The sequence below is a fragment of the Cladophialophora immunda genome, assembly GCF_000835495.1.
Source record: "Cladophialophora immunda strain CBS 83496 unplaced genomic scaffold supercont1.2, whole genome shotgun sequence".
In the NCBI taxonomy this organism is placed as follows: Eukaryota; Fungi; Ascomycota; class Eurotiomycetes; order Chaetothyriales; family Herpotrichiellaceae; genus Cladophialophora; species Cladophialophora immunda.
The window spans coordinates 3,336,287-3,361,911 of NW_015622542.1; the positions used below are offsets into that span (position 1 = coordinate 3,336,287).

The 25,625-nt window shown below is 53.8% G+C and overlaps 9 protein-coding genes across 9 annotated transcripts; 5 read left to right on the forward strand and 4 right to left on the reverse strand.

Moving 5' to 3' along the window:
• Nucleotides 1-98: 98 nt before the first annotated feature.
• PV07_03450 (uncharacterized protein) lies at nt 99-2,775 on the forward strand. The gene is made up of 3 exons (XM_016390175.1): nt 99-288; nt 383-797; nt 847-2,775. Exons 1-3 carry the CDS (start codon nt 130-132, stop codon nt 2,367-2,369), a joined length of 2,097 nt encoding a protein of 698 aa, XP_016252077.1. The 5' UTR covers nt 99-129; the 3' UTR covers nt 2,370-2,775.
• A 285-nt stretch (nt 2,776-3,060) lies between these two features.
• Nucleotides 3,061-5,598, reverse strand: PV07_03451 (uncharacterized protein). The gene has a single exon (XM_016390176.1). The coding sequence runs from the start codon at nt 5,292-5,294 to the stop codon at nt 3,879-3,881; it is 1,416 nt and encodes a 471-aa protein (XP_016252078.1). The 5' UTR covers nt 5,295-5,598; the 3' UTR covers nt 3,061-3,878.
• Nucleotides 5,599-7,661: 2,063 nt separating this feature from the next.
• Nucleotides 7,662-9,227, reverse strand: PV07_03452 (uncharacterized protein; the record flags this gene model as incomplete). Its single annotated transcript, XM_016390177.1, has 1 exon — nt 7,662-9,227. The coding sequence occupies one exon, from the start codon at nt 9,225-9,227 to the stop codon at nt 7,662-7,664; it is 1,566 nt and encodes a 521-aa protein (XP_016252079.1).
• Nucleotides 9,228-11,566: 2,339 nt separating this feature from the next.
• Nucleotides 11,567-14,045, forward strand: PV07_03453 (uncharacterized protein). Its single transcript, XM_016390178.1, has 2 exons — nt 11,567-11,864; nt 11,941-14,045. Exons 1-2 carry the CDS (start codon nt 11,630-11,632, stop codon nt 13,800-13,802), a joined length of 2,097 nt encoding a protein of 698 aa, XP_016252080.1. The 5' UTR covers nt 11,567-11,629; the 3' UTR covers nt 13,803-14,045.
• Nucleotides 14,046-14,441: 396 nt separating this feature from the next.
• Nucleotides 14,442-16,465, forward strand: PV07_03454 (uncharacterized protein). The gene is made up of 2 exons (XM_016390179.1): nt 14,442-14,967; nt 15,026-16,465. The coding sequence occupies exons 1-2, from the start codon at nt 14,785-14,787 to the stop codon at nt 16,070-16,072; spliced, it is 1,230 nt and encodes a 409-aa protein (XP_016252081.1). The 5' UTR covers nt 14,442-14,784; the 3' UTR covers nt 16,073-16,465.
• Nucleotides 16,466-16,547: 82 nt separating this feature from the next.
• Nucleotides 16,548-19,747, forward strand: PV07_03455 (uncharacterized protein). The gene is made up of 4 exons (XM_016390180.1): nt 16,548-17,407; nt 17,570-17,856; nt 17,924-18,039; nt 18,100-19,747. The coding sequence occupies exons 1-4, from the start codon at nt 17,023-17,025 to the stop codon at nt 19,079-19,081; spliced, it is 1,770 nt and encodes a 589-aa protein (XP_016252082.1). The 5' UTR covers nt 16,548-17,022; the 3' UTR covers nt 19,082-19,747.
• A 144-nt stretch (nt 19,748-19,891) lies between these two features.
• Nucleotides 19,892-21,290, forward strand: PV07_03456 (uncharacterized protein). The gene has a single exon (XM_016390181.1). The coding sequence runs from the start codon at nt 20,164-20,166 to the stop codon at nt 21,118-21,120; it is 957 nt and encodes a 318-aa protein (XP_016252083.1). The 5' UTR covers nt 19,892-20,163; the 3' UTR covers nt 21,121-21,290.
• Nucleotides 20,949-23,207, reverse strand: PV07_03457 (uncharacterized protein). The gene has a single exon (XM_016390182.1). The coding sequence runs from the start codon at nt 22,958-22,960 to the stop codon at nt 21,380-21,382; it is 1,581 nt and encodes a 526-aa protein (XP_016252084.1). The 5' UTR covers nt 22,961-23,207; the 3' UTR covers nt 20,949-21,379.
• Nucleotides 23,208-23,258: 51 nt separating this feature from the next.
• On the reverse strand, nt 23,259-25,495 carry PV07_03458 (uncharacterized protein). The gene is made up of 2 exons (XM_016390183.1): nt 25,023-25,495; nt 23,259-24,966 (listed from the first exon to the last, which is right to left on the reverse strand). The coding sequence occupies exons 1-2, from the start codon at nt 25,304-25,306 to the stop codon at nt 23,535-23,537; spliced, it is 1,716 nt and encodes a 571-aa protein (XP_016252085.1). The 5' UTR covers nt 25,307-25,495; the 3' UTR covers nt 23,259-23,534.
• Nucleotides 25,496-25,625: the final 130 nt, after the last annotated feature.

A 25,625-nucleotide genomic window follows, 5' to 3' on the forward strand; every position in this document is an offset into this window, starting at 1 on the left:
CCAATGGAGGCTACGGATCTGCGGTCTTGGCAGGGGTTTCGGATCAGGGAAGTCTCTCCAACTCGTCTCTATTGCGACTTGCAAAAGACACCTAATGTTAATCATCGTGCATCGCAGCCCCTCCTCACAATGGAATCGCCAGAAACCCTCGATCAGCCCGACGAGGCTCCCGCTCAACCGAACGAGACTCAGGAGGACAATGCTGGCGATGGCCGCGAAGATTTTGCCCATGGTGTCGTCGGGCAAGTGCCGGGCAGCGACGGGAAAACGCGTCCGAGGCGCCCACGCGTAAGTACCGGTCCAGTCTGAGATACTTGTTGCGCTGGACATGTCCCGGGTCATCGGACTTGGTTCTATCAGTCCGGTCTAATGAAATCTATAGGGTCGCCACGCGAAAGATCCGTTGGCAAAGTCCATAGTTATCAAATGTTCAAGGCTGGAAGACCTCGAGGCCCAGCTCAAGGAGTATTTGGCAGATTCGACCCTTGACCGTGAGCACACCACGCTCGAGTTTGACTTCCCTGTCACCACCGCCTTTATGGTGGCTGCGAGGGAGCCTCTAGGGAAAGGAGATCCAGGGGATAAAAAGACGCCATACGTGTACAGCCCTTTCAACAAGACCGCGATCACTGTGGTTGATGCTCTGCACACGATCCAAGATCCCAAGGAACGGGTGACGATGCAGAAAGGGATCAGCAAGACCCTCATTGAAGCATGTCAAAACGTAGATGGGTATCGGTACAGCTTTCACAACCATTGGATCAGTCGAGAGGATCAAGCAAGCAGGTTTTCATACTGTGAGTTTCTTTGTAAAGCACATCTTTTTCCGTAGCTAATTGACCCTAGACTGCAATGATTCGGTGCTCAACAAAGGCCGTGCCGCTAATGAGAGTGTGACCAAAATCAAGGCTGGCGTCAAGGTTCGCAAACCAGTCTGGGACTGCCACGGCTTGATCTCTATCAAGTTTTCCATGACAAAGAACAGTTTGGAACTCCACTATACACACATTCCTCTCCACAAAACATTCGAGGAACGGGCCCCGAATCCGCGCAACGGTTCAAAGCGCAAGCGTCTCCTGGAAATTTTCCATCCTGAAAAGCTCGTGAGAGAGAAAAAGAGAAAATCGAATGAGCCTAAACCGTCAAGACCTAAGAAACCTGTTACGGAGCCGACTCCGCATGAGGATGGGCCGTCAACCACACCACAAAGAGAGGGCAGTTTGGCACCCTTGTTCGACTTCCTCGGTAGGATTGAGGAGGATGGAGAAGGACCAGCTGCTACCGAACCACCCGCCGGCGCCGCCGCCGCCGTCGACGTCGAGACCGTCAAGATCCCTGCCTCTGGCGACGGGAGTAAACGCAAGAAGAACATGTTTCCCGGGCAATTTATTTGGAACATTTCGGATCCACAGAAGAAAAAGCGGCAGTCAAAGAAGACTCTAACTGCTCCCGGAGTTCCAGCAGCTCCTAAACCTCCTGTACCTCCTGCCGCTACGGCGACACCAGCACCTATGATTCCCCCGAGCAACGGCCAAACAGTGGCGCCAATATCCCGGACCGAATCAGAGCTTCGAGCCAGGCTTGAGCAGGCCGAGCAAAAGATCCGCGATCTAGAAGCTGAAAGACAGCGACAGGCGAGAGGAGGCGCAGAGCCGGGTCGATCGACTGCTTTACAATACCAGAACCAGCAGGGGCCTCTGCCTCCCAACCCGGCCGTACCTTATCCTCCTCCCCCGCCCAATGCATATTTCCCTCCACCGCACTTCCAATATCCCCCGAATCCGCCACAGTGGAACTATCCTCCTCATTCTTATCCTTATCCTTATCCACCACCAGGGCCACCAGGGCCACCCAGTCTCCCCTATCCCAATCCTGCACCCGGCAGTGCTCCAGCCGCAACACACCCTCATGCGTATCACTATCCACCGCAACCTCTGCCTCCGCTTTCACAGCAACGGCCTCGATCGAACCCGCCTCCCGCGTACGGCTTCGTTCCCAATCCCTTAGACCCAATGGACCCTATTCCCACGCGGGTCAGGTCACACCTCGGTCCCCCTCAGACTCCCTTAACACCTGAATCAAGCTCTACCTCCCGCGCCGAACGACACGTCGAGAGGCAATCTCCAGCTCAAGCTCCTCCATCTTCGACAGAACGCCACTCTGGGTCGAGTTCTCCGGGGCCCTCCGCTTCGGCGCCAGAGCCCTCAGATGAAACCGTGTCCGCGACAGCCACCGCAGGACCGGCGCAACCGGCGCCTGAGGGAGAGCCAACGCAGGCCCCGATCTCAGTCTCACCGACGACGACGATGGTGGCGTCGCCGGCGGCAAATCCAGACCCGAGTCCCACTAAGGCCCCAGATGAGAAATGAGTAACGCTCGGCAAAGAGTGTGATCCCACCCTGGACATCACAGGAGGGTGGAATTGCACCGCCAGCACTACTGAAAGAAGCCCGAGGGCTAGCGAGTGCTCAGTGACTTTTCTCCTCGAGGCAGTCGAGGATAGATATCATTACCTGGGTTGATGCCGGGTCTGCAACGTTTACCCCCATGCTTACTTTTCGCACTTCGTCTTACAGAAAGCAGGAGACGGAGGGGAAGCCACAAGGCGAAACGTTTCCTACACACTCTCACACAATCTCTCTCTCACCCCAAGGTCGCGGAATCGAGCGGGCATCAGCCCATCGTTCTTCGGTGGTTGACAAACCGCCTTGCCTCCAGGGCCGCTCTGTGTTGCCATATTCCTCACAATCAATAATATGTGCTTGTAATGATAACTGTAGCATTAATCTTTTCTTTCTCTGTTGTTGTTGTTGTTGTTGTTGTTGTTGTTGTCGTCGTCGTCATCTGACCTGACACGGTGGTCGTCTGTGAGCTAATTCGTCCATGCCCTTAGTTGTTGTGCAATATATTATTATTATATATGGGGTGATGAGTTTCATTGTTCGTGGGGGCGCCGACGACCGAGACTCGGAGGGAAAAAAAAAGGGATGGAATGAAGAAAAGGCTTCGACAAAGTTGTCAAGTTCTGATCGCGCGTTCACGCGGCTAAAGCTAACCAGAGCCGGGCAGACCGCTTGTATTAATAGCAGGGACAAAGATAGAGCTAAACCAACTACCTATCTAACCAATAACGCCGCGGCCATACATACGTACATACATACATGAATAACACACAGGGTGAAAAGATTTCATACAGACGCTGGCATTTTCAAAACATGACATCTGGTGGGGGGCAAAGAAGTCTCGAGTATTGGAGATCCCGGGGTGTTGTAGGCATGGGGAATAAGTAAAAGCATGGGTAAAAGTAATACATAGGATAGGATACAAGAATAGAAATAATGGAGTTCCGTGACTTCGTCGTTGATGGCCGTGATGATGGGGGGGTGGGGGGAACAAATACATAGAAATACAGCAAGCGTGATCCATAGCTTCCTGAACAAACAATCAAACGGCCAGCGTCTTGTCTTGTCCTGTCCAATATCCAGCTTGGCTCAATCGGCCGTAAAACTCTTGCGAACGGTAAACAGAAGAGTAACAGAAAGGGAGACTGCCAGCGACACAAGGGGCAAAACCGAGTCGAATGATGTCTATCGAGAGGTAGACAGAGGTGGGGTGGAGAGGCTCCTCGAAGCGGGTGTGCCATGTGGGAAGAAGGCGGGCATGCAGACATTCGATAGTTGACAAATCCAGGAATTCGCACGGAGAGTCGTAATGGTCCAGAGTCACTGCTTGACGTGCGGTACCACCGAGCGAGGTGATGCTCCGGTGTTGATTGGGATAAAGCCTCTGTGTGTCTGAGGGCGGGACGCCTGCACAATGTCGCCTTTACGAGGTCGCCGTCGGTAGGATGGTTCGAGATGCGGCCGAGACCCAGGGCATTATGCACGGCGTGTCCCGCAAACCAGCACCTCGTGAAGAAGCGCGTCGACGACATCGGGACTGTCGAGAGTGGACGCTCTAAACGTCTCGTACTCGAGTGCTTCGCGGATTTCGGCCACGTCTTTCCCGTCCCAGCAGAGTACGAAGAGGCCGTCCTGACGAGGGCGGTCCACGTCCAATTCCTCCCATCTGGCTCGGGTGGCATCTTGCGTCAGCAAGCTGCGAATGATGTTGGAGACGCGGATGTCGCTTTTCTGGACGTTGCCGCACTCGAAATGGCTCTTGTAGTGGTTGGCAAACCCTTGCACGCAGACTTCCAAGTTGATGCACAGACCGCACGCCCAGTGTCTCTTCACCCGCGGGCGGTCCTCGTGGTTGCACTCCTCATTCACCTGACACTCGCCGTGGTCCTTACTGTGGTGCCTCTTCCAGGACTCGGGGCGATGCGTCCGGAATGAACAGGTTGGATGCTTGCAGATGAAAGTGGAATCCTTGTCGTGGTCGGCGATGACGTGTTTCGCAAATTCCTTGGTGCTGGAGAAATCTTTCGAACAGTCGTGGACCGGGCAGGGGAACCTAGACTTCTGCCTCCGGTCCCGAGTTGGATCCTGCTCAGCCATCAAGGAGGGCTGGTTCATGGTATCGATAAAGGGAAACCCTCGTCCACCCTCACTCGGCGGGATCGACCGACTCTCAGCACTTGTTAGGAAAGGCAACCCAAGTGCGGATGGTATGGCGGGAAGGACGCCATGCTTGCCTTGCTGCAGCTGCTGATAAGAACTCGCGTCGTTCGCGTACTGCGTATCTGGTGCGTAGACTTGTGGATATTCCTGGCCGGTTGCCGGAAAATTCATGGTTGTGTCCTGGACACACGCAGGAGGTGCATGGAACATGTCGTCGGGCAAGGGCCACTGTGGGGACATGGGTGACATATCGCTAGCATATACAAACCCAGAAGCGGTATTGTCGCGGACTGGGGTTCCGAGATTTCCAGACAATCTTAGACTCGAACGATCTGAGATGAGGCTGGGCACTCGGGATTGGGGTAATGCATATGGTTGTTGCGACAGGCTCGTTCTCATATGCTGGGGAGGAGGTCGAGGTTGTATTAAACCGGCAAATGTACATGTAGCATAAAGTTCCTCGTCTTCAGCGCCGCCTAGTATGTCCAAGGCATTTCGATATTCGTTGTGCCGCAGCTTGAAGATCTTGTCAAGGTCCAGGCCAGCCTCAAGGAGCAACTGAACACTGTTGACTATGGCTGGCTCTTGTTTCAGCTCTTCGTCGACATAGTATCCGTGTCGGCCGAGGTTGGTAGGCTGAGACGGAGAAAGCGGGAAGTTGGCGTTACCAAATGTACCGGGCAAAAATGGCCTGTATGCCATGGAGGGATGGTTGTTCGAGATGCGGTCCATTGCAGACACTGACGGCAACCCCGGAGAATGTATTTCTTTTGGAGACTGGGGAAGAATGACTGGATAGGGCTGCGCCGGCGCAGACCTGGTCAAAATGAGGGAGACGGGGTAAGGATCAAATGCTATGCAATGCGTTGAAAAGAGTGGAAGCAACACACAAAGCACCGTCTTGTGGATTAAAAAAAAAGAGAGGATCTTTCAAGGCTGCCGGACAGAGCATAGGAAAACAGAATTGGGAATTAAAGAAAAAGGGAGGAGATTCATTCCAAGAGGTTCCCTGGGTGGTTGGCAGACTCTCCGCGACTTGAGCCTCAGCATCATCCGTCTCCAAGCAGCTCTGCCCGCCATGCTTTGCATGCCACGTAGTTGCATCGCGGTGGCGCTCGTAAGTGAAAGGTCAGAATCGGAAGCCTGGAGGGGTCGGAAGTGGGCCATCCTACGCATCGCCTTCATGCACGTTTGCCCAGTCTCTGTGGAAGTTCGTATTGAAGGGTTGCTGCTGAGTTGACTTCCCGCGTGAGCTATGCAAGGGAGGCGTCCATGGGCCACTCCGGGCAGCGCTGCCATTCACACCCTGGTTCCAGCACCTTTCCGCTTCGAGCCTTGAGGGGAGCGTTGGGAGCGGTGTGGAGGCTGGAAGGAGGTCATGATTTGCCATGCCGCGGAGCAGACTGCAGATCCCACGAGTCTAGAGACTCAGGAACCTTCAGAGACAGCGGACGTTAAAAGGAAGGAGTTCAGGCACTGCTTCTTGCCCCTGTCGCGACATCTCGGGGTGCATCTGAGGCGCAAAGGTCGAAAGGCTTCTCACAGAATAGATTTCTTGATTGCATGTCTGCAACGATTTTCGCCACAATCCTGCTTCAAGCTCTCGGTCAGTCGGGGAGTTCGGTATCTCCACAAGCGCACATGACGCTTACAGAGATCCTGCAGGCTCTGTACCTGGCGCCGCTCCTAACGATCCGAGAATGACATTATTGGGAGAATTCAGCTCAGGGTCCCTTTGATGCAAGCGCCGCTGGGTTACACAGCTTTCTCGTCGCATCCAATCCAACCTCCCAGAGAGCTCTCTGCCCCCTGGGTTCCTTGCTGGGCGGGTTGGATTGCGTCAATCAGGTGTTTTTCTGTTGACGGAGGCTGCTGCCACTGCCCCTTGGACTCGGTGCCCTCCCCGAGTTGGCCCTCCCCGTCGAGGGTTGTTGCGGATTCTTGTATGGGAACCAGGAATCCCCAAGGACGAAGTAAGGCTGATCGAGGCGTACGCAGGTCACATCTGAGCAGGGGATTCTGAGCTGGTGAATGCACGACATACCATTGGCTCCACCTCGTCTGGAACAGAACTGGAGATCGCCATCGCGGACAAATTCCTGAGGACTTCGATGCCACAGTTAGTTAGTGTCCCAAATTACCTTTTTTGGATAACGAGGAGCATATCCAACACTGGGACCCCATTTGAAAAAAAAAGAGAGTATCGTGTTCGGAAATTGTGGCAGCAACAAACGAAGTGCCTCCCTCGTAGCGTCCCAGGATTGCTCCATTATTCTCCAACTTGCCGGCACCCGCTGAGTGAATCACTGTTACCTAAGGACTCCGGGGCGACCAAAGACCCCTATCCATCCGCCTAGTGACCTCGCTAGCCCTTGGATCTGAGCGTTCCTAAGCCCCCACAGCTTAAAGAGGTGAGTAAGGGTGGTGCCGTCACCCCCGGGATAAGGCTGCTGTTAACTAGGAGTAGGCCCTAACAACCAGAGTTACTGCTCCACCAAGCCAGCGGGCTGCCCCTGACAAGAAGGGCCCCCGTCCGCCCCGTTCAAACGTGATAGACAGCTGCCTCGGACCGTTGCGTCTGTGAGAACCCTAACGATATTGTGGGATAACGTGTTCGAGAGCTTCCTTGCGCGGTATTGTGGGGCTTTGGACATTATCATGGGAAAAGATAATTCGATATTGCTAACATAACAGTAAATACAACCAAAACAAACCGTCCACATCCCAACTGCTGTTAACAATATTTTAATAATACAGGGAGGGTCACAAAGTCGATTCCTCCATTCCACAAGAACAATCGGGGGTATAGGGTTACATGACTGGGTATCTTGCAGTATGCTGGGGTCGGCTGGGGGAGTCTCTGTTAAACATAAGGGCGTTGAAGTCGTATCAGGTCGTGGGTTGCAAAACATGGAGCACAATGAAAAGCCCGAAGCAGTGGCGAAACAATCCCAACACAAGCCTACATCTCACAGGGGGAAACTTGGAATATCGACGACAGACATCGGAGATCGGACTGTCCGAAAAGCGCAAGCGAGAAATTCGGCGGCACCGATGGCGTGATGATTGAAGGAGTTAGAGTCTTGGAGCGGGAGCGGGTCAGAAGCCCTCAGTGAACTCAGCATCGGTTGTATCCAAAAAGAAGGTGCGGTTTCGAGGATTGACATCGAGCCACGAGTCGTCTGCATTAGGGAGGCTGCCGGGATGGGGGGTAGCACATTCAGGCCGTGTCTGCCCACCAGACATCAAGGCAACCAGCTCGTTGAGCAGCCAATCTGCGACGAAAGGATCGGAAATATCAGAGCCGCGGTATTTCCCATATTCGAGTGCCATGCGAATCTCCTTGTACTGAGCGGGCTGCCATCCAAAGTCGTAATCTCCGATTGAGATGTTCATCGTCAAGCAGTGTGCCTGCCATTTGCCCTTGGTCGCTTCCTGTGAAAGCAAGCTCAGGATCATGGTGGAATATTTCAGAGGTTGCGCGGTGCCGTCTCTGAAATGGCTTTGATGGTGATCGGCATGAGAGGACACGTCTCTCGACAAGTGGATGCACATATAACAACCCCAGTAGCGTTTCTTCCCATCGTTGGTGCTCTTTACACAAGCATCACCCTTTTTGCATGAATTGTGGTCTTTGCTGTGGTGTCGTGCCCAGGTTGCGTGCCGGTGTGTTTGCTTGTCGCATTTTTGATCATGTTGACAAACGAAGACGTCGTTCTTTTCGTGGTCACCTTGCAAATGTTTCGCCAACTCGACTGAGCGGACGTACCACCTCTTGCAACCTGGCTCCGGACAGGGATACTTGATCTGGTCCTTTCCGAGAATCCCTTCGCGGCTCGACTGATGAGTCGAATCAGTGTCGCCAACCGATGGTCTATTGTCTTGGCTTGTGTATCCACCTGCGAGGTACTTGTAGGAGCTGGCAAAGTTTGGTGCGGCGTAAGAGACATTGGCAACACCAGAAATACCAGAAACATCCACAAGAGGATGTGGCCGATATACAGAAACGGAACCTGATGGATTTGCGGCTTGATTGAAGTCCTGCCACTGAGGCTGCTCGAAATTGGTTGCGTTGAAGGCCATCGTGGTATCGTTCACAAGGATGGCCGGGTCCGACGAGATCGTTGCATCAATCTCCCCTGGGGCAGTATCCCAAGCCGGAGCTTGATGTTGTCCTTTAAATGAGATTCCAGATCCCGAGGTGTACGATTCGGCTGTCGAAGTGCTCAGGTCTGTAGAGGCGGACCAGTGGGACCGGTTGGACCGGTTGGACCTAAGACTAGAAACCCCAGACGGGAAACGGATAGATGAGCCACGAGATAGTTTCCGTGGTTTCGATCCCGGAAGCCTCTGGTATACAAGATCCCATGCACGTTGAGTGACATCCGCATCCGTATTGGCGAGGGTTCCGAGCTGATTGAAGTTTGCCGGTTTGCAAAGATAAGAGATTTGTCTCTGATCCAACCCGACCGAGACGAGGTTCTGCAGTATTTTCACCACTTCATAGAAAGTGGATTGCTGATCATAGCATGGGCTCTCCGGCCTCGGGTGAGAATGGCCAATTTGACCAGGCGATTCCATCGCAGGTGAAGACAGAAACGCTTGAGCTGGCGATTGCCCCGGCGGCCATCCTGAAGGAGAGATACCAAGCATGCTCTGACGCATCTTGCAGCTTGCGATTGAATATTAGCCGAGGGGTGTCGGACTATAGGCGCGGTAGAAAGAAACAGACGAACAATCTGCACAAAGCTCGACCTGACGAAGCACTGAGCCGACAGAAGGCAGATAGATGAGACAGAGAAGGAGCGAACGTGCTCGCAGCACAAGGAGAGACAACCGGAAGGAAAGAAAGGATAGGTGGGAGGGGAGAGTCGTCAAACATTTGAGCAGGACTTCAATGGTCCTTGTATAGTGCTTTCGCACCTGCACGATACCCCAAGCCAAGGCAATTCTTCTCTTGCTGCATCCTTTGTTGCCTCATTCCAGGCACTTGCGATGATGCGCCCCACTTGGTGTACGAGTCTTCATTGATATTTTGAGCCATCTGAGCAGCATAGAAAAGACCGGTGTAGCTGGGAGTCGATGGAGAGATATCGCGCACGTCAAAGAGTGGTTAGCGTACTGAGTTCGAGGGCTGACATGCATAGAGCCGGTTGCCCGAGAACTGTGAAGAGCGATGAACTGAGAGATGAAACCCCTGAAGTGCTTGCATACCCCTGAGTGGAGTTGGCACCAGTCTAACTCGGGGGTTTCCCAGTCTGTGTCAGTGGGTAGCATCTCCCTCGCTTTGCCAGGTACCAGAGTCAGGCGACTGGCAAGTCATATTAGAGGCGAAGGTTGCAAGCCCCATAGTCGGTAGCTCGACGGTATGCATGTCCGGAGCCATCGGAACAAGGGCTCTTGCCTATCGAGCACTTCTGATCAATGCTGCAGCAGAATACGAGCGTAGATGTTTCATGTCGATCGCTGAACGTCATTACTCGTAAGATCCCTCAGATAGCCAGGGCCGCTGGGGGGACTATTCTGTCCGAGTAAAGCGTGGGGTGCATACAGGGACATCAAAATGGTGTGCCTCGTTGAGGATAGAACTAGCTGGCCGCTTGCTTTATGAGCCGAGTGCATTCACCATGCGCTTTTCAGATGTTTGAGCGAGCTTTTGACATGCCCCCAGGCGTTCGGCTGGTGAGTCGTGAGAGAAGGAGCAACATACCATCAGTGCATGTACCTGCAGAACTAGGGCGCAGCAACCCCTCAAAGTGCACGAGCTGGATGCCTGCGCATCTCCATCTCTACCATTTCTACTCGTGCATCAGCTCCACAGCGGACTTGCGGGTGAAAATGAAGTGGAGGCGTTGGAACAACGAACGGCTGGGTGACGGCACGGATGCGATGCCACCCAGATGCTTCGCAACCCCGGGATGATTGAGCACACTAACCTTGGTCTCAGGCACCCCAGGCAGGCCACTTGCCAACTCCTCCAGGCAGCCACACATTGCTTGACCGCATCTCCAGTGGAGATCAATGGCAGCATTTCTCAGTTGTCGCAGTGGCCGTCTACTGGCGCAGGTGAGGAAATTAAACCTTTGGTGAAAGCTTTGCGATGGAAAACTTTGATGGACGGACATGGGAGTAAACCGAGAAAAGACGTGGTTCCAATGAATCTACGGTACCTGTGCCTCGTGCTGCAAAGACGGTAAAGCTTGAGAAGCTGTGGACAACGGCTCCTTCGAGGCAGGACAAGTTCCGCTTGCCATCCAACTCAAATCTCCAGGATCATGCACGCCATTAGAAAGGGCGAAGTACCTAGTCCGAGTCCGAGGCCAGAACTGTAGTCCTTTGCATCAGTCGAACGGTTGCCAAAACACCCAACTCGCTACAACCGTCGGCTCGAATCCCTCGCGTGCGTCTGTACCAAGTAGATGAGCATTACGAGTAGGATGCCAGTCGACTAGCTTCAGCTAGAAGGGCCTGGAACCCATCGACGGTTCAAGGCGCATGGCACACCAAGCCATGCCCCAGGTCCACGACCTAGGCGACCTTAGCCGGGCGACAGCTCCGCCCCAGTCGTCTAGGTGGCACCATGGACTTACTTACGTATGTAGCTCATCAGGCTTGACTCCAGCAACGCCAGCTTAGTAGTGTTATGGCTAGGCGCGCGAAGAAAAATTCATTATTGCCCTAGTTGCCCGGACCTTGGGTGGTCATGAGCCACCGCGGAGTGTCACACGCTGTATGTAGGTATGCAAATTCCTCAAGTTCTGGAAATATTTCCAGAACCGTCTGCTGCTGATGCAGTTGCAGCATGGAAATAGGCCAAGTTGGAGGATCGCTTCAGAAGACAAATTTCGGAAAGAGTAATGACATTGTATGCTGGGAGATAGATCACGATGAGGTGTGCAGAGTGTGGAAACAACAATAAGCAACAAACATGCCAAGCACGATAATGTCGTCTCCGCATTGTTTGTCTTGTATGCCAGAAACTTGGTGCGAAAAAAAGTTTTGATGGTATTTACTGCCACCATTCGACTGTCTGTTCAGACTCGTAGGCGACTGAACCCAGATTCAAAATGGCAGCAAGCAAGCGCTCAAATGAGAGTGCTGACTTTAAGGCCTCGAAAAGAGCCAGAGTCGACAAGGGCCGCTCAAAAGTCAGGGATGCACCTGCGGACGAATTTGAAGGCTTCGACCAGGTGAAGGATACCTCCGCGCCCCATTCAACAGATGAAAAGTCGAAGAGATTGAGGGGAAAGCAAGGGTCTACGACCTATAGTTCATCTAACAAATCAGAAACATATTTAAATGGTATGTGGACAGGCACACCGCCTCTGTCGAGGTCATGGCACAGATCGGCCTTTGCTAACTTCGACCCAACAAACAGGCCAAACCTCGCGCGAAGCCCACGCAAAGCAAAAAGCCATCGCTCAAGACCGCAAGGCTGCCAAACCGAACGCCGATTCCATCGCCCGGTCAAAGAAGATCTGGGAGCGTCTGCGCCGAAAATCCCACGTCCCCAAACAAGAACGAGATGAACTGGTCGAGGAGCTATTCCAGATCATATCAGGGCGAGTCAAGGATTTCGTATTCAAACATGACTCTGTGCGGGTCATTCAATGTGCCTTGAAATATGCGACTCCGGACCAGAGGAGGCAGATCACAACGGAGTTAAAGGGTAGTTACAGAGAACTGGCAGAGTCGAAGTATGCCAAGTTCTTAATCGCAAAGATGGTCGTGGGCGATGATGAAAGTCGGGATGCCGTAGTCGAGGAGTTCTACGGCCATGTAAAGAGGTTGATACGCCATCCAGAAGCAAGTTGGATCGTGGACGACATCTACAGGACCATTGCGACCAAGCAGCAGAAGGCCATCATGCTCCGAGAATGGTACGGGCCCGAGTTTGTCATCTTTGGCAAGTCAAAGACACATAGCGCCTCAAGAGACGGGCAGGTAACAGCTGAACTTTCCAATCTTCTCGCCGAACACCCAGAAAAGAGAGGCCCCATCATGTCTCACCTCCATGAAATGACCAATCAACTGGTTCAAAAGAAGACCACGGGTTTTACCATCCTTCACGACGCCCTGCTCCAGTACTTCTTGAATTGCAAACCTGGAAGCCCGGAAATTGCCGAGTTTTTCTCCATGCTCCGCGACGATGAGGAAGGAGACATCTACAAGAACCTCGCTTTTACGAAGTCGGGGTCTCGCTTGCTGTGTCTTTGCCTGGCGCATGGGAACTCCAAGGACCGAAGGGGGATATTGAAGTTTTTCAAGACGCACATCAAACTCCTTGCGAGCGACCAATACGGACATAGTGTGCTTCTGACGGCATACGAAGTTGTGGATGATACAGTGATGATGTCGAAGACAATCTTCCCGGAGCTTCTGAGCAAAGAACTTGAGCCTGAAGCAAGGGAACAGGAGTTGCTCGCGCAGGCCGAACATCTTACCGCCCGCACTTCGCTGCTCTATCTGATGTCCCCTGATGCACCCAAGTGGCTCATTACGAATGAGACAGCTGCACTTATTTCGGAGGTTCGTGAGATCCGGAAAGAAACATCCAAGAAGGATCCGGAGACACGCCGAATTGAATTGGTAAAGACTGTGGCCCAGCCTCTTCTCGACCTGATTACACACCAAGCGCGATATCTCGCGCAGTCAACCTTTGGGTGTCAATTCATTACGGAGACCGTGTTCGGCTGTGCCGGTGTTGGTGACATCCAGGCTGCTTTAGGTGCGATTGCGGATCTCGCAACCGAGGTGGTTGAAGGAAAAGAACAGCGAGAAGAGAACGAAAAGATCCTTGCCACGCCGGCGGTGGGCCGCATGCTCAAAGCTCTCGTGCAAGGTGGACGGTTTAACAAAGTGACCAATTCGATTCAATTGGTCGAGCCGCCTTTGAAATTTGACGAGCTGTTGTTTCACAAGATTCGATCGAAGGGTGGGGACGAGGAGATCGTGGCCTGGGCGAATGGCCCCAATAGTTTTGTTGTCGTGGCCATGTCAGAGGCTGACAATTTCGAGAAGAGAGAGGAATTAGTGGAGGTGCTCAGACGAAATAAGAGAAAGTTAGACAGGGAGAACAGAGGCACGGCAATCATTCTGGAGAAGATTGGCGGCAGTGGCCGGGAGAAGAAAGGCCAGCTAGGCAAAGATGCTGCCGAGGAGGCTGAGCATGTGGATGTCAATTCGAGCGGGATCGAGAAGAAGAAGGGCAAGAAAGGGAAAAGCAAAGCCAAGAATTAGGAAATTCCAAAGCTCAGTACACCATGCATGGCTCTATACAGAGTGCAACGACATATGGCGGTCGGGTGGTCATGCAAGGCGAGGCTGAGGATTCCTGTCAGGCTGAAAAATTCAGAGCAAACATTCACATGCTCCATCACTGCCTTTCCATGTGCAACCCCGTGCCTGTAGAACTTTTGCTTGAGACAGGCGTTAGAGACTCTCCCAAGGGTTCCACGGAGGGTTATGTAGCCCTGGTCTCCCAGGCCTTTTATCCCTCTTTCAAGCCAGGCTATCAGGGCACCATATCTCAGTGATCGGATGTGCAAATGCCCCCGGGTATCATTGAAGCCATGCTCGAACAGCGCATGGGTGAGGAGCCACCAAGTGGGATCAGCCACATGCCCACCCGTTGGTCTATGGCATGGACTGTGGCCGGCACTTGCATGGTGCCAGCGACGGCACAGGAAGATCTTGGAACGCTGATCATCTGCAGCGGCCAAGGAAACTCGTCTGACGATTTGTGGTCCCCGAATCTCCTGATGGAAGAGCGTGAACAACAGATGGAATCTTTTCCCGTGTTGTATCCGGCAAGGAGGGGCAGGTTCTTTTGGTAGCGAACAGGGGCCATCGTTAGTCTTTATTGGCAACGGTGCGGAGGGGAGGAGGAGGGACGATCGTCGAGGACGGAGGGTGTGTGGCTTGAGCTCTTGTCCCTTGTTCCTGGCTCATGAAGGGCTTTCTCCAAAAAAGAAACACATCACCATGCAGAGAGAAAACCGACTGCCGCACCTGCAACTGCGTCACTAGTGCGCATCCACAACGCACACCAAGAGAGACACACCTCCAACTTCGCCCGTAACCATCGTCCTATAAGTCTGCCACCATCTACCTGCCTCCTGTCCGCTGTACCCTGTGGAACTATCCATATCTTCCTCGCCACATCCCTACCCCCCTCGAAGCCTCGTTCGCCTTCCTTCCGCCCAGCGGGCCATGCGTGGCCATGGATTCCCACATTGACTTCTCCAACGGCCACCGTCCGCAGCTACGGTACATTGATCTGGCTTTTGATAACGAGTCTCTGGACGACTCGGCTCGGGAACTGGTCTACAGAATCCAACCAAAATGGAGGGACGGTCCAGGCAAAATCGAAATTGTCAAATTCACCGACGGTATCACAAACACTGTGGGTTCTTTTGCTTCACTTGTCAGGCACGTGCCCCAGGCTCATGGCTGGTATCTAGCTGCTCAAGATTGCAAAACACACTCCAGGGCTCTCTGAAGCCGAGATCGATCGCGACTCTGTCCTCCTCCGTGCGTATGGCAACCACACCGAGATCATCATCGACCGAGATCGAGAGGCCCGATCACATGCTCTGTGTGCAGAACGGGGATTGGCCCCTCCCTTGCTGGCAAGATTCAAGAACGGGCTCCTGTACAGATTCATCATCGGTCAAGTCTGTACCCCCCAGGACCTGATCAGTGAACCTATATGGCGCGCGGTTGCGAAGCGCTTAGGTGAGTGGCATGCACGGCTGCCCATTGCCGCCGTGGTGGGAGAGGAAAAGAGGGAGGCGCTCAATGGCGTCAACGGCCATCACCCGAGTGGGAGTCTTGCTTCGAGGCGACCGGTACCAAATATCTGGTCCGTAATGCAGAAATGGGTTCATGCTCTTCCCTGCGACACTCCGAAAAAAGAGGCACGCAAGGAACTACTCCAGAAAGAACTAGATCGGTCGTTCGACGACCTGGACAATGAGCGAGGTCCCGGTGCGTCAGGGTTCGTGTTTGGACATTGCGACCTGCTAAGTGCAAACGTTATCATGCTGCCACCGGATTGTTCCAGTAGTAAGGCGGGTGACTCGATGCGGGTCTCCTTTATTGACTACGAATATGCCACGCCTTGTCCTGCAGCTTTCGATATTGCCAACCACTTCGCCGAATGGGGTGGCTATGACTGTGATTACAACATGCTGCCAACCCGATCTATGCGCCGCCAATTCCTCCAGGACTATCTGAGGTCGTACAAAGCCCACAGCGACGCCCCGGTCCCCAACGACATGCTGGATGTGTTGTGCGATGAAGTGGACCGTTATCGTGGCATGCCAGGCTTCTATTGGGGCGTCTGGGCTCTGATCCAGGCGACCATTTCCGAGATCGATTTCGACTATGCTTCGTACGCTGAGGTCCGACTAGGCGAATATTATGCGTGGAGGGCGGAAGAGAGTGGCAGTCGGGCCCAACAGGGGCAGGATATGCCTCTCCGAGAACGGCGGTGGGCAGAAGCATGAGTGAGATGGACAGTTCCAGGGGTTTCGCTCGTTCAACATGAGCGATGGATATATACGAGGGTGGGATGATTGACATCACCATCCTCTCCTGCCACCCACTTCCACCACCGCCATCATCATCATTCTCGGCGTCATTGTCAGTCATCCCAAAAGTAGATCTTGTGACCTACCGTGGCCTCTGCCGTACCTGGTTGTATTCGCTTCAACACGCCTTCTTTGTCCGGCGCCGCGTCCAATCCTAGGGCGTGCTATTAAGTAATAATCAAAAGGACCAGACGGCGCAGAGTAAGCACCATCCTGGTCCCTCTCCTAGGGCTGGTGAGGCCGAATCCTAGCTTGTTGCGGTCCCCATTTCATAATGCACACTGCTTACGTGATTTGGCGGTGCTTCTGTGGTGCTTCTGCTGCTTCGGCCCCCATGTCCTACGGCTCCTGCGCGGCGACACAGCGTAACACCATCATCTCCTCGTGTCTCCTCCTACACTCCTCTAGACTCGGGCCTCCCACTCCTCCTCCTGCTTCAATCACCCGTGGAGATAGCTCGCCGCGCCGTGGATCGTGGATCGCAGCAAGTCCCATCGGCCTTGTCTGCGTTTAAAGATCTGACACGAACCACCAATCTCCTGCTTGTTTTACCCTCGTTACCGGTAGGGCTTAACTAGATGGTGGGCGAAAGAGCTGAGCGCCGTGCATATAATACACCTTTGAGGGCTGAAACCATTCGACCCGTCTGTCTCTGGACCATCTTACGGCCGCAAAAATGAGCAAATGGCCTCTTGCTGAGCACTGTGCTATGCGGGCACTGATACTTCAAGACCAAGCCGGCCAATCGTTAAGTTGAATACCTACGGCTCCCATTCAGACGGAGACCACTGTCTTCTCTGCACGGTATCAACACGATTTTCACCTGCCTCAAGGACGGACTCTGTGCTTAAGAAACCACGAGCCAAATGCCTCTCGCGTGCCCGGACAACGTTTTCATCACGTACAGCAATCCCTCCGAACTGAAGAGCAGACAGAACCGCCGTGCTGTCTCGTCGTTCGCCTCGAAGAGCTACCGGCCGACCTCTAAGCGTATTGTGCTGGACCGGACGCACTATCGTCCGTTTGTGCGACGATCCGATGGAGAGACACCGCCGCCCACAGGGCCAAAAACGAAAAGGAAAACACCTCCGAGCGGGAGGCCAGAGCCTGCCTCGACGACCTCGAAAGTGACCTCCCCTCCTCGAGAAACCCAGCCTCGGGATGATTGCGTACTGGGAAGCCCCATGGCGGACCCCTTCACCACGTACCCTATCAGCCACGCACCTTACGTACCATTTCTGGTAGATTATTGTGAGTCTTCTCAACTCCTGCTCGACTGGACGCAGAACGGCGGTCCCCTTTGGCTACTACCATGTTGAATCTTTTGCACATGAACCCTACAACACAAACCGGGGAAATGCTGGCTTCATCCGTCAAGCGAAAACACTGCTAACAGAGCCTCTCACACTACAGTCATCCGGTTTCTCACTCCACGGTTCAGTCCTGCACTTGCAGTCGAGACCAGCCGCTATCTCATTTGGTTCAACGTGGCGCTGCAGAATGCCGAGCTGTTCCACGCGCTGATCGCCTTGAGTCAAGTGTACTACAACATCGACGTCAAGGGGTTCGGCAACACCCACTGGACGGCGTTGTACCACCGGGGTGAAGCATTGAAGCAGCTCAGGCACAAGGTGGAGACGGCTAAGAACGCGGACGATGATGCTGCCATCTTGACCGCCCTGTGGTTGATGGATGTCGATGTAGGTACCTTGGGGCTCGCACTTGGGGTGGCTCGTTGATGGAGAATGCATCATGCTGACAGTCTAGGTGGCGCATGGCGATCTACATGCTTATTCAATGCACAAGCGGGCTAAAGAGAGAATGGTGTGGACCAGAGGTGGGATCAGGAAGCTGAGCGCCGAGCTGCAGGACGAGCTGTTGAAGTTCGTGATTTTGTGTCATCCCCTATCCGCGAGGTCATTCACTAATAGATTGTCCGCCAGGAGCGAATTCTTCTTGCCGCTTCTCCTGCACGGCAGGTTCGTGTGCGAACTCACCGACCAGGACGATGTTCTGGTCAGATTCAAAGAAGACCGTCCCGTCAAGCCGGCACAATTAGGAGGATTCCAGGGACTCTTCTCCGTGATAGCCAGTAAAGGTCTCATCACATCCCAGGCCGTCGAGATCCTTCAGCGGATCTTCAGGCAACTTTCGAGGGAGCCGCATTTCCTCCGCAATGGCAGTAAACGGAAAGGAGACGATGAGGATGAGGACAAAGGCTCGCCACTGCCGCAGCCCGTCGACCAAGCGTTCAACGAAATGAGTCGAGTCCTCCGCATTACTGAGGAAGTTGGTCCACAATCGCTGCACCACAGACTCCTCCTCGCCCTGCTGGTCTATATCTTCAACTTCCATAATCAACCACAACTACTGCCTCCGGTGAAGACACCATCTGCCTCCTCGTCATTGTCCTCGTCGTCTTCTTCCGCTGGTATCACCACCAAGACCCGCCATCCCTATCTGGACATCTTATCGAACGTGGCCCTCGAGCTATCCCAGCCCAGCAACCCAAGCGACCCTCACTCCGTCACCGAGCGCGAAGTCACGCTGTGGACCATGGTGGCGATCGCGTCCGCGTCGAGCTTCAGTCCGTGGCGGCTCGAGATCCCGTTCATGGGACACCTGATTGAATGGATGGAGAAGGATGAAGATGAAGACGAGGAGGAAATGGGTGGCGACAACACGAACGTAGTGGTATTTTCTCAACCAGATACGAGCGGTCGAGACGGCGGCAGTGAAGCCCAGACGACGACCTCCATACCACGGCCCGGGAGTGGCGACAGAGGAGGCGGCGGCAAGAACCTGGAGCAACTCACGGCGTGCCTGAGAGGGTATTACCTGTACGGGGCAGACAAAAAGACGCTGCGGAGTCTGCAGAAATGGGCAGCCACAGAGCCGGTACCGACACACCATCCTCCCACATGAGCATGGCATGGCATGGCACGAGTTTGACCGTCGCCGAGGCGAGATATGAAGCCAAGAAGCGGGAACCGCATTGTGCATCCGTCTCTTCTATACGACTCACCCTGCCACGCTGGAGATGCTCGTCGGATCAGCAGTCCAGTCCAGTCCAGCCTAGTCCAGCCTAGTCCAGCAATGACGCCCTCATTTCACTCCCTCCTTCCATCCGCCTAGGTTACAGAGGATGAGAAAAGCGAGCTGGAGGAGATAGAAAGAAGAGAAAGCTCCTCGGTCGAACCAAAGAGATACGAATAACGATAAGATAACCCAGACCCAGACCCAGACCCAGACCCGTCCACGAACCCGAGCGTTCATTCCTAGGAGATCGCATAACATATACTTTCACAATGACCCAGGTCTATATACCACGAACCCAAATTCCGGATCTGCACATGCGTATGCGTGTGGGTATGCGTATGATACGTGCTCCGAACCGAGTATCGAGATCCACGTTATAGCCTCTTGTCCTTTTTCTGCTCTCTCTATACCATGTAATCGGACAGGGCACTACTTGTCTGATCTTGTCGACCTTTGTTCTTCTTTGGTCTGTGCTCCGATCACCTCTGTACCTCCGTAGCGATCGATCTATCTACCTATCTATCTAGCTAATTAGCACATGCTATACGAGCCACACACAACGGGCTAGTCTTTTTGTCCCACAATCATTCCCACCATCCCCCTCAAAAAAAAAAACCCTGGCGCAGAAAATAAATACGCTATTAGTACGGAGTACATGTTCCGAGTTCCGAAGAAAGGGAAAAGGGACAATATTACCGAGTTTGCTTGTTCCCCAGTCCCCAGTCCCGTCTCCCGGTTCCGGTGGTGACTCACTTACATCCATCCATCCATCCATGCATACATACATACAAACACGGGTACAAACATACATGGGTACATAGACAGTAGATAGAAAAAAGGTCCTGTACATACATACTTACTTACATACATACACAATCACACCCCCGGACTACTGCACAACCACGCACGCATCAGAACAGAACCCCAGCCCCGACACCAGCCGTCCAGAAAACACAACAACCATTATCATGACTCTACACGTCCGCCTGCTCTCCCCCTCCAACCCGGACGACCACCTCTACCTGCCCGCCATCGCGCGGATCCATCTCGCCGCCTGGCTCACCGTGCCGCTCATGCGGGCGATCTACTACGGCCCGCCCGAGGCGTATCCGGGGTACATCAGCTCGATGCTGGAGCGCCACTCCCAGGCGTTTCACCGGGAGGAGAACTGTCGGTTCGCGGTTGTCTTGGACGATACGTTACCCGCCGACGAGGAGGTGGTGGTGGTGGTGGAGGAGGAGGAGGAGGAGCAAAGAACGGTAAACGCCCGAGGGAGGCCAAAGGGCAGAGTCATCGCCGCCATCAAATACTACATCATCGATAATGGTCCGGCTCCAGCGGCCTCTGCTACCACCAACACTACCACAGCACCAGAACAAAACTCGGCCGGCGCCTCCTCAACAGCGAAACGAACATGGCCGCCGTACTCGCATGCCGCCCTTGCATCAGACTTCTGGTCCCATCTCGTCCAGGCACGGACCCGGCTCAATGCTTTCCTCGGCTCCCACGTCCTTGTGGATAACCTGTACACTGATCCAGCTCACCATCGTCGCGGTGCGGGTGGGATGCTTATGCGGTACGCATGCGACGAGGCTGACCGCAGAGGGTGGCCCAGTATGCTGGAAGCCTCGCCCAAGGGTATTGGGGTCTACGAATCCGTGGGATTCCAAAGATTCAATCCAGGAGGAAGCGACGAACCAGGCGGAGCAGAGATATGGGTGGACCTCCATCGATGGGAAAATGGGGGAGACAGAGGGGTCGAGTTTTCGGAGCAGAGGCTGAAGCAAGTGCAGGATGATGGAAGGAGAGGAGAAGGGTGGTATTGTCAGGTTCTCATGGTTAGGCCTGCTGGGACTGCTTCCACCAGCCCCAGCGATCAAAAGGAAGCCGCCGAGGTAGGAAAGGGCGAGGCTGCAGTAGTATAGTTGTCGAGCAGTGGCTCGAACCGGTCACGCCTGGACAGCACTTGCGCAGAGTCTCGAGACTACACCTGGAGCATGGGCTTCACCACTCCGTATATATCCCCTTCAGTCAGCAGCTCTTTCGCTCTGATCGTGTATGAGATGCTGTGGACTGAACCTGGTCGACCTCAGAGCCAACTTGGACTTGCCTTCTATCCATGAAGGACGTGTCCATTTGCAAGTGCCTCTTTTCACAGGCACCGGGTGTTCTTCGTCGCCTTCTTCAAGGGTGTTGCCCGTGGACTGTACGAGCGCTTCTCGTGGGAGCTGGAGGCCGCCCGTCGATAATTGACCCGCCTGAATTCCGGACGCACCTCAAAACATCCCCCACCAAGTACAGGCTCCCTGTGATACACAGCTTCAATTCCAAACGGCTGTCTCTCGAGTCCCTTGAAGCGACGCTGATCGCTTGTCTTAGAATTATTCTCATCTTCTCGTCAGGAGTGGCTTGAACACGTTGGCCAACAATGCCTTCGATGTACTCATCACAAAGAGCCTCAACAACGCCATTCGTGTACTTCCTGGCGATCTTCGCCAGTTCAATGGCTCCCATGCTCTTCACCCACGGCATTCCGTCGACAGGCCCAAAAGAACACGTCACAACATTATCGGCGGGTCCGATCAGCAGCTGGAGAATTTCGTCGACTTTCTTGTCGTTCTTGACAGACAAGAGCCATGTCACAGGTATCGAAGGGTAAGGATCAGTAGGCCGCCATTGAACCTTGACGTAGGCTGCCAGAGCTGTAGCTGATTGCGGATTGTGGGCCCCATCGAGGAGGACCTCTGCGTTGAGGCTGGAAGTTGTTGGGTCAGCTTGCAATTGTGCTGCCATATCCTGTAGATTCTGGGGCAGGAGTGTGGGTGGAAGCACGAGCCATTGCAGGCGACCAGGGAGTGACGATTGGGCCTGCGGGATAAGTATCTCGAGGGCCGACTTCACTGCTTCAAAACGCTTTCGATCTGTAGCAACAAGGTAATCCCGGGGGAAAGCCAACGGTGTCGGTGATGTCTCCCCGGGGCGGTGCGGTCTGGGTGCGTACAAGGCGCTGAGGCGTTCCTCCGCAATCCGAAGGCAGGAAAAGGCGAGGTACAGGTTCTGCGCCTGGTGTTTCGCCAGACCTAATCGCCGAATGACCTCCTCAAATTCACGCCTTTTCTCCTCGACAGAAATATAGATACCTTCTGTTCCGTCTCCTCCCCACCCCAATTCTTTCAATCTGCTTTCAGCCACGTCGATAACACTGCTCTGGTTGCTCTGGTCAAGCACGACGGGCACCCCCGGCTTGAAGATTCCCACTTTTTCCGTGGCGACAGCCTCGAGCGAGTTACCCAGGAACTCAGTATGATCCAGCCCAACCTTTGTTAAGACGCTAACCACCACATCTTCCGGTCTCAACACATTGGTGGCATCAAGCCGGCCTCCGAGTCCACATTCGATGACGGCAACATCTACCTTCGCATCCGTGAATAGCTGGAAGGCTGCGGCCGTGAGGATCTCGAATTCGGACGCCTCGATGTTTTCCTTGGTGTTCCGCTCGCGGAAGTGTTGCTCGACCTGCAAGAATCGGTCTTGGTCGACAACCACCCTATTGAGGGTGATGCAGTCCCACCGGTCGATCAGGTGGGGAGAGGTAAATCGCCCAACTTTGTAACCCAAGTGGCCAAGAAACGTCGAGACCAGGGCGGCGACGCTGCCTTTGCCATTGGTCCCAGCGATGTGGACCGCTCTCCAAGGTAGGGTGGGATGTGCACTGAACAGCGGGTTAAGCAACTGGGTGACTCGTTGGAGTCCGAGATTGATCATATTGGTGAAAGGCGACAGACGAGAGGTACCAAATGAACGACACACAACGGGTCCACGAGACCGAGACTGATACTAACGATGACAAAAGTAGTTGGGGACGAATTTGCCAATATATTAAGTAATGCAAATGATGGAAATATGACTCTTCGTTTCTGTGCCGTGTGCGGAAGATTGTATGCCGGAGATAATCATAATGTAGACGGGTGGCAGCAAGGAAACAGAGGGAGAGGTTGGAAAAGGATGGAATTCTTTGGCAGAGAGATACAGGAAGTTACGACGGGTTGCATCTGGAGACGAAGTCGCAACCTGGAGCGTCACGATGTTGTCGAGAGCCTTGCGAGGAGGGGCTGGCCAATAAGGGTCTGGATTGCCTCGTGACGAGGCTGGGCGGCTGTGTCTGCAGCGACGAAGGCTGCTTAGATCACAGCCACCTTCATTATTTATGCGCAGTACGGTGCACTTCACTTCCTTTCCTTCTTTCCTTCCTTCTAAACGGTATCCAGCGCCTCGCTAACATCAATCAGCCGAGAAAGCCTGTCCAAATCCTACCAGAAGTCCGCCCAAGCGCAGTCACTCACTCGTCGAGACCCAAGTGTCGTCGTAGAGATAAATACCGCTCATAGCCAAACAACTTCAGCTCGACCCTCATGAAGCTCGCCCATGCCCGTAACAGCCTCCAAAAGTTTTGCGGGAGGAAGAGACTCCCCCTCCGCCGAATCGTTTCCTTTTCGTTCTGCCAGACAGTCCAACTCGCGTACTTGGCCAAAATCAGCATTGGCCTCATCGGCTGAGTCGACCCCAGTGCCTCATCCAGACTCCTCGTGAGATCGTTTGTTTTCAGTATGAGAAGGATGATGCGGGGGACATGGCCCAGCAGCTGGACAAGTTGCGCGAGAAGGTCTTGTCCAAAGACCTCGCCGATCGCTTCCTTTTCCATGTCGTTCCGTATTGAAGTGGTGACCTCCTTACGAGTCAGGACCCGATAGTCGCGGCCCGTAATGGCGGAGGCGAACAGGGGAAATTCTTTGTCGCCAATGCCCGCGACTTCATAGGCATATTTGCGCATTTTCTCCTCGTCCGCGTCGATAACAGCGAGCCACAGCTTCGCATAGTCCCTCCTCAACTTGTCGTCCGGCATTCGATAGAGCCCATGGTCATAGAGAATGACGTCGAAATTATAAGGATACCTCCTCTTGGGGTTGTGGCGAATGGCAATATTTCCTGCGTGTGGATCACAATGTAACGGAGCGCCTCTCGAAAAGATCATGACGTTGAAGATGCGCGCCAGCGTCGCCGACACTTCGGCGCGCGAGATGTTGTGCTCTTTGAAGTAGGGCAGATTATCCACCCTCGCTCCCATAACATAGTCCATGACCAGAATTCTCTTGTTGGCCGATATCACCTGAGGGATGACGAGCGGGAACCGGGTATGCCGTCCGAAGTACTGCTTCGCATACATGGCGTTCTGCCCCTCGAGCCTGAAATCCAACTCTTGCGGCAGAGAAAAGTCCATCTCGTTACTCAACCATTCCAGGTCATAGTCGGGAAATGCTCTCTTCAGCGTGCGGAAAGTGAATCTTGTCAGGGCCAGATCCAGTGGCACCCACTCTTCGAGACTGGGATGTTGCACCTTAACCGCCACTCTCTGACCTGTATCCTTCATGACGGCCAAGTGCACCTGCGCCAACGACGCTGCGCCGATTGGCTCTTTCGAGAAGTCGTCAAAGTGGTCCTCTATTCGATGGCCCGTGTCTCTCAGGTACATCTCTTCAATCGATTCGTAGGATGAAACAGGGCACTTGTCCTGCAAGGGGACGAAGGTCTCGGTGTACTCGGTAGGTAGCAGATATCCCATCGACGAGATGTGTTGACCTAGTTTTATGAAGATTGACCCATTGGCCTCCATGGCCTTCAGCGTCCGGTCGGCACATCGTTTGTGGCAAGCCTTGAGACTCTTGTCGTGCTCTTCCGGATCGTCGTGCTGTTCATTGAGCGTTACTCGGTAGCTTGCTCCTGTCAGCATCTTGCCTGCGAGTTGCATATAGAGATAGGAGTTCCATACTCATTTATGCACACCGCCAACGTCGACACCACCCTTCCGGTCCTCTCTGCTGCGAGCCAGCCATGCTTGATGTCATCTCCAAACAACAACAGACTTGCGCCTGCAGATCCACCTGCAGCCGCCCAATACACAGCCTGGCGCGGTCTCACAACCTTGACCGGTCTCCGATAAGAGGTGAAACCCCTTCGTGGCTTGTCGAACGGCTTTTGTAGGGTTTTGCAGCGAGGACACGTCCAGGTGGCACGGCCTCTGAGGGAGGCGAGGGGATTGTTGTTGATTCGCATGAGCGAGATGTGTAGTAAGACTACTGATCCGACATAGACGGCAGGCTGCTTGTTGCTTTCAAGTGACAATCGGTACGAGGCAGGCGTCTAGTCTCTGGGAGCGATGATGGGCCGTCAAGCTCAGATCCAAGAAATATTGATCGCTTCGAGGCATCTGATCACCAGATTTCGGGGGATCGAATCACCGATCACACGACGGCAGAGAGGAACGAGAAATTTGCGGAGTCTGGACGACGCAATGACGTACCCAGCCCAGCACATGTTTTTTCCCCATGAAACCATTGCTGTCCTCCCAACAAAAATACAGCAGGCTTCTCGA

Excerpts from the sequence above, each read along its gene's own strand:
- PV07_03450 (XM_016390175.1), top strand. The coding sequence starts at position 130 with ATGGAATCGCCAGAAACCCTCGATCAGCCCGACGAGGCTCCCGCTCAA. Across the intron at positions 289-382 it reads CGCGTCCGAGGCGCCCACGC|GGTCGCCACGCGAAAGATCC; the intron begins GTAAGTACCGGT and ends TGAAATCTATAG. Across the intron at positions 798-846 it reads AGCAAGCAGGTTTTCATACT|ACTGCAATGATTCGGTGCTC; the intron begins GTGAGTTTCTTT and ends AATTGACCCTAG.
- PV07_03457 (XM_016390182.1), bottom strand. The coding sequence starts at position 22,960 with ATGATCAATCTCGGACTCCAACGAGTCACCCAGTTGCTTAACCCGCTG.
- PV07_03453 (XM_016390178.1), top strand. The coding sequence starts at position 11,630 with ATGGCAGCAAGCAAGCGCTCAAATGAGAGTGCTGACTTTAAGGCCTCG. Across the intron at positions 11,865-11,940 it reads ATCAGAAACATATTTAAATG|GCCAAACCTCGCGCGAAGCC; the intron begins GTATGTGGACAG and ends CCCAACAAACAG.
- PV07_03458 (XM_016390183.1), bottom strand. The coding sequence starts at position 25,306 with ATGCGAATCAACAACAATCCCCTCGCCTCCCTCAGAGGCCGTGCCACC. Across the intron at positions 24,967-25,022 it reads TTGGCGGTGTGCATAAATGA|CTACCGAGTAACGCTCAATG; the intron begins GTATGGAACTCC and ends GACAGGAGCAAG.
- PV07_03454 (XM_016390179.1), top strand. The coding sequence starts at position 14,785 with ATGGATTCCCACATTGACTTCTCCAACGGCCACCGTCCGCAGCTACGG. Across the intron at positions 14,968-15,025 it reads CCGACGGTATCACAAACACT|CTGCTCAAGATTGCAAAACA; the intron begins GTGGGTTCTTTT and ends GCTGGTATCTAG.
- PV07_03455 (XM_016390180.1), top strand. The coding sequence starts at position 17,023 with ATGCCTCTCGCGTGCCCGGACAACGTTTTCATCACGTACAGCAATCCC. Across the intron at positions 17,857-17,923 it reads TGTGGTTGATGGATGTCGAT|GTGGCGCATGGCGATCTACA; the intron begins GTAGGTACCTTG and ends CTGACAGTCTAG. Across the intron at positions 18,040-18,099 it reads CTGCAGGACGAGCTGTTGAA|GAGCGAATTCTTCTTGCCGC; the intron begins GTTCGTGATTTT and ends ATTGTCCGCCAG.
- PV07_03451 (XM_016390176.1), bottom strand. The coding sequence starts at position 5,294 with ATGGACCGCATCTCGAACAACCATCCCTCCATGGCATACAGGCCATTT.
- PV07_03456 (XM_016390181.1), top strand. The coding sequence starts at position 20,164 with ATGACTCTACACGTCCGCCTGCTCTCCCCCTCCAACCCGGACGACCAC.